Consider the following 6,000-nt stretch of genomic DNA (forward strand, 5'->3'; position numbering starts at 1 on the left):
GTGGGGCACACAGACTAGCAGGGTAATTACTCCCCGCACTGACTCCTTCCTTCCCTGTGAATTTTTGGGTAGATCTTGACATGGCTGACATTTTAAGGCAGATGATACGTTGCTGTGGTATGGGTTCCTTTCTATCACTCTGACCGAAGTCCTTGACGTACAGGAGAAGGGTTCATTTAGGCTCATTGATTCAGTCTTGGGGTGCAGAGGGCATGGGGAGAGAGCAGTTTACATCAGGCAGCCAGAGGTGGAAAAGAGGCATCCAGGAAGGGGTTTTCCTCACCTCCCAATGTTATCACAGTATGAATCCATCTAGGGGAGAGCTTTATGATTGACCTCTAACCTTTTGTGACCTTGCAGATTACCCAGATGTGGGTTTTACTAATCTTCTAGGCATTCTTCTGTAAACAGTCTCACCCAGTGCACAGTCTACACTGACCTTGAACTCACTGTGTAGCCCAGGCTAGCATGACAAATGTGCAGCACAGAACCTAGTTTATTCTCTTTCTTAATCCAGTACTGTTGCCAGTCATAACTAAGCATCCCAAGGGGACTGTGTTCTACATCACAGACTGTTTAGCAGTCGTCCTGGACACTTGCACTGGATACGGGAGAGCGCCAACTACCCCATGTATCAACAACCAAAAGTGTCAACACAGTGTCACATAGATCCTAACACGAGTGTCTTCAGCTGAGAAGACTTACTGATCATCTAACCTCAGCATTGACACAGCCTTGTCTGCAAGCTGCTTTTAAAAGATGTTAAGCAAGGTGGGCACAGACAGAGACCTAGTCTTGATCTAAGGGAAAGCAGCAGAGCTATCAGAGACTGGTCGCCAAGATGCTGACTCTGTATGTAAGATAAGAGGACTGGCTTTAGAGTTTACATACCTGGGTTCTCCTCTGCTCTAGTATTCCTTACCTTGTCTGCTTGTGCTGCCTTTGAACTCTTCCTTACCAAGCATTCAAATATACACTCCAGGGGAAAAAAACCGAGAAATGACTTCCTTATAAACATCTATTACTGCTACTACCCCGAAGGCAATCACAGTGAGTGTTATGGGTCAGGGTGCTTATATTTCCTCGACTTCCTTTCCAAACTGTGGTCTGTGGTCGGGGTACTGTACCACCTGAGGTTCTGTTAAGAGATGCCAAGTGTCAGACTCTTACTGAAAATTTGCAACAAAATCTTTGTTGGCAAAAGATTCTACTTAGCTGAGAGTGCTGCCACAGGGTGCCCTCCGCCTGGTCTCTCTTAACTGTGGGTATGAAATAATCTTAAAATCTACTTGTCACATTTCTTTTCAGTTCTGGTTTGACAGTTGGCTCCCACAGTTAACACTTGCATAGCCCTAGCTAATGCACTAGGGACCTCTCTAAGAATACTTTCCATACATTATTAATTCGTGTGGCCCACCATCCTATGAAGCTGACATAATTACCATTCTCATTATACAAATGAAGAAACTGAAGCCCATGGAGGAGGGTTAATTAACTCACCTAAAGCTTCAGTTATAAGTATAAACCCATGGCAGCACAAATCCTATCTCTAATGATTGCTCAGAAAGGACATATATGTTACCCCATTTTTTTTCTGAGTCACCTTTGAAAAGCTTTGTTACACATTGTCAAGGAAGTCCATCTTCTTCTTTACTTATATTTCTAAGCCAGTATCATTCTTTGTAAAATTCTAGGCATTGCTACAGGTGAAAACCAGAAATGAAGCATCGTTATTTTAAAGGGAGCAGGGGGATCTCTGTGAATTCCAGGATAGCCTGTTTCACATACTGAGTTCCATGCCAGCCAGAGCTGCACAGTGAGACTGTCTGAAAAGGCAAAACAACAAAAAGTGGGACACTTGTTGAATGCACCCTTTGAGATGCTTCAAGTCACTTCCAGGAGCTTGGCTCTACTTTTCCCACTTCTAGGAATCTATTTCACACAGAACTGTGATGATTACTGCACATATTTTTATATGGTATTATTTATGAAAGAAAGCTTGAAGCCACCGAAGTGTGTGCACTACTAGGAGAATGGACTATTATTAGGAAGCTCTGAAAGTCATTCTTTCATGGGATTTTTCTAATATGGGGAAATAATGCTAACTTCCTTTTTCTTTTTTATTTATTCTCCTCTCATCTATTACATCCTGCAGTTTCCTCTCCCTCCTCTCTTCCCAGTTCCTCCCTGCTCCCCAGATCCACTCCTCCTCCTTTCCCTTCTAAAAAAGAGTATGTCCCCCAAGGATAAATCGGACAGAAAACGCTGCTGAAGCGTATCCATGATATATGCATGGATACTGAAGCCAAAACAGAGATACAGTAAACCCAAGTGCTGAGTTCAAGGAATAATTCCTTACAACTATTCATTTTCTTCACTTGTATTTTCTGAAGTACATACTACTTATATAATCATAAAGACCTTAAAATTAATATTAATAATTCTAAAGTCAGTTTGGGGGTCATGGGATTGCCCCATGCTTTCTGTAAACACATCTCATGTTATCGTGAATTGTAATCTAGGTTGTATAAGCAAATGCCGCTGACATTACAGACATGGAATAACCCAGAGGTTTAGCCTTCCAGTTATCCAGCAGGGCATTATCTTCCATAAAACCACCAGGCAGTCACTGTCAACCAAGTACTTGGACTATCTCTCCTGAACAAAATTATCAATACCTACGTCTAGACTCCCCAGCTCCCTGGACAGCAGCACACATTACTCCCTCTCTTGCTCAGCTCTCGTAGAGGCCCGCCTTGTACTTCTAATCGGACAGTTTCTTTTTCTCAAGGCTTCCTTTTTAAGGATTCTTGATTTTAACAAGACTGCTTTTGTCAATCCTCCTGCCTGGAAAAAGATTCAGGCTGAAATGCTAACAGCTTTTCCTCCACTGGAGTCTCAGCTAAGGACAAACTGTACAGTATGGTGCTGAAAATATATTAGTTATTAATACTCCACCTGTATCCACAGCAGTGTTTCAAAGGAGGAAGTAAAACGAAGGTGCGTTCTGATCAGGTGTGTTAGCAACAACAAGCCAAAGAGAAGTTTTGTAGAGATGCTTATACAAGTCTTCCAGGTTGAGGGAATGGGCCTTCCACACAGAAGAAAGGCAGTGGCGGAGAGATGTATGAGGAGAGTGTAGGCTGGGATGTAACCCAGTCTGCTTCTTATCAGAAAAGGAAACAGAAACAGAACAGGATAGAACACGTAAGATTAGGAACTGACAAAAAGCTGATACTGGAACATACCACACTGGCCCCACCCAAGAGAAGAAGGCATTTCAAAGGGCTGTGGCCTTCAGTTCCCTCCCAGTGTCTAGAAGGCTGAGGCTCTGGAAAAGCAACTAAGCAACACACTAAGCAGAAAGCCACTGCCTCATATCAACCTAACTAGTTTTGCTTCCATTCTGGTTTCTATCATTGATTTTTATGGGGAAATTCTGTATACATTTTAAATAGCTTAGAAAGCAATTTTCCAGAATTGTTGCGTTTCTAATTTTGGACTCCTGGTATCCTTAAATCCAACCCAAAAACGATGAACAAGAGAATAGCTCCGTGATGAAAAATTAAAATGACTGCTTAGATAGAATGTTTCATAGTTAACTCTAATTCTCTTTCAGATACTGTATGTATGGAAACAGGTCTATCTGTGTGGCACTGCATGGATTTTTAAATTTCATTGACAGGTTCCTGATAAGAAGTTCCCACGTGAATATGATCTCAGTAGTGTTTTTTCCAGGATTGTGAGAACTTAAGAGTATACAGGTAAATCATATAGCAAAAATACGATGACACAAACAACGTGTCTAAGGAATACAGGAAAATGAGATTTCATAGTACAGTGGAGGAAGCAGGTATGCGATAGGGTATCTACTCTCTAGAATGTATATTTAATTTTTGTTTCATCCCTTTTCTTAGTTCTGTTAACAATGTCAGTAGGACTAGAGTTCCTGGTGCTTGTCCATTGTCAATTGTATGTTGGTAAGGTCCAAAGATGCTTAGAGGAAGGATTTCACATATGCCATTACAACCACTTATACACTTACTTTTGGAAAGGGAGTTTTAGTTGATGGTTGTGTTTTCCAGTTGAGAAAGAGTAAGAGGAAATCAAGACATTATCTATTGAGTCATGCATGGTACAGTTAAGTAAGAACTCCACCCGGAAAGGAATTAGCAAGATCTCCTAGCTACTAATTATTTGCTCCAGTCACTAGCTCCTATATTGTCACACAGATGAACAATTACGGTCCACATGGTGATCAAGCCCCAAGGCCACATTACCATTATTTTTGTTTCTTAAGTAATGTGTTGAGATGTTTTATTAATGTACTTAGTGATATTATAGAACAAGTTACGGGTATTATTACTAACTGATTATTCCAGAAGTCTAGGTTTCCTTATGTGGTTTCTAAAGGTCTCCTTATCTGGGGGATTTTTGAGTAGCTAAATTACTGCCTGTAAAAAAAAAAAAATCGTCCCACGTAGAATTCAATTTTAACATTCAACTGCTAGTCTAATCTTGCAGGTATCTGATGTTATAATTTTCCCTTAGTATTCTCGATGATATTAAATTCAGAGAACTTTAAACCCAGTTTCTGTTACTGAAGTTTCCTTCGCTTTGGTGCCCACAGAAAGCAATTTTCTTTTTCTTTTTCTTTTTTTTTTTTTTTTTCACTTCTAAAATGAAGTTCAGGTCTGCTCAGTGGTGCTGTGAAACTTGCTCTGGGAGAGTCCCGGTGTTACCCAGACACCGACCCAGGCTTCCCGACACTCAGTGCCGGCCGGCAGCCCACACCGTCCAGGGCGCGTGCAGCGCTCAGAATCCGAGAGCAGGGCCCACGTAGCACAAGTTGCCGGGTGTTTTGAGGTGAGGCTCCGGAGGGCATTTCCACAGAGCCCGGCCCCGCCCGTCAACCGCTCGCCGCGTGCCCAGCCGCCACCCTGTGGCCCGTGCTCACCTGCTCGCCCTCGTCCTGCGGCCGCCCGCGCAGCGGGCTCGCCCCGGGCTCCCGCTCCTCAGCCCGCCCTGCCGGCGCCGCTCCGTCCTCGTCGCACTCCCCGCCGCCGGTGCCGCCCCGCAGCAGCTTCCTGGCCGAGCACATCCCACCGCCGACTCTGGCCGTCCGCACGGCTGCCGCTGGCCACACCGGGACTCCCGACGCAGACGGGAACCCTAGAAGTGCGCCCGCCGGCCTGGGCGCCAGAAGTGCAGGAGCCGCCCGCCCCTCCTGTCAGCCGCTCGCCCCACCCCCAGCTCGGGGGCGGGCCCGGGGCGGGGTCTACGAGGAGGGGCGGGTCAGGGCCGGGCCAGGCGGACCGCGGTCCAATGGAGGCGGGATCTGGTGGGAGGGGCGGGGCCATGGAGGGGTGGAACCAATGGAAGGTGTAGCTTTATCGCAGTGAGTGCCCGAGACTATGAATGAGGCCATAGGTTCCTAAGGGAGGTTGTATGTGTCTGACAGCTTTTAAAGTATATGGCATCTTCTGTGAAATTGTGTATCTGTAACTATCTGTACACAACACACAGGTATCCTGTGATGTGTGTGTGTGTGTGTGTGTGTATGTGTGTAAAAGAGAGAGAAGAGAGTGTGTCAGAGGTGAGGAACATTGTAACAGACTGCTTGAGGGAAATTATATATGAAAACAACCATAGGTGCATGAGGGAGATTGTATCTGACAGGTTATTTATGTATGTGAGAACCTGTTTGTGATTGTGTGTCTGTAACTGTACACAACACACTTAGATATTGTGGTGTGTGTGTGTGCGCGCGTGTGCGTGAGAGAGAGAGAGAGAGACAGACAGACAGAAGACAGAGAGACAGAGAGGTATGTGTTGTGAGAAAGTGTGTGTGAGAAACATTGCAACAGACTATAACCAAGTGCATGCAGGAGATTATGTGAAGGAGACTATTAGATGCATGAGACTGTGTCTGACAGACTAGTATAAAAGCCTGCGTCTAATTGTGTGCCCTGTGAGAGACTCTCAACTGGACACAACAGA

The 6,000-nt window shown here is 44.7% G+C and overlaps 1 protein-coding gene across 1 annotated transcript in view; it reads right to left on the minus strand.

Moving 5' to 3' along the window:
• The window catches only part of Fam241a (family with sequence similarity 241 member A), a 30,602-nt gene extending 25,393 nt beyond the window's left edge, over positions 1–5,209 (minus strand). Inside the window, exon 1 of the mRNA NM_001109651.1 lies at positions 4,958–5,209. Coding sequence (NP_001103121.1) covers positions 4,958–5,101 — 144 coding nt within the window. The 5' untranslated portion in view covers positions 5,102–5,209. The remainder of the gene's footprint in view (positions 1–4,957) is intronic.
• Positions 5,210–6,000: the final 791 nt, after the last annotated feature.

This window comes from Rattus norvegicus, chromosome 2 (genome assembly GCF_021556685.1).
Source record: "Rattus norvegicus strain SHRSP/BbbUtx chromosome 2, alternate assembly SHRSP_T2T, whole genome shotgun sequence".
In the NCBI taxonomy this organism is placed as follows: Eukaryota; Metazoa; Chordata; class Mammalia; order Rodentia; family Muridae; genus Rattus; species Rattus norvegicus.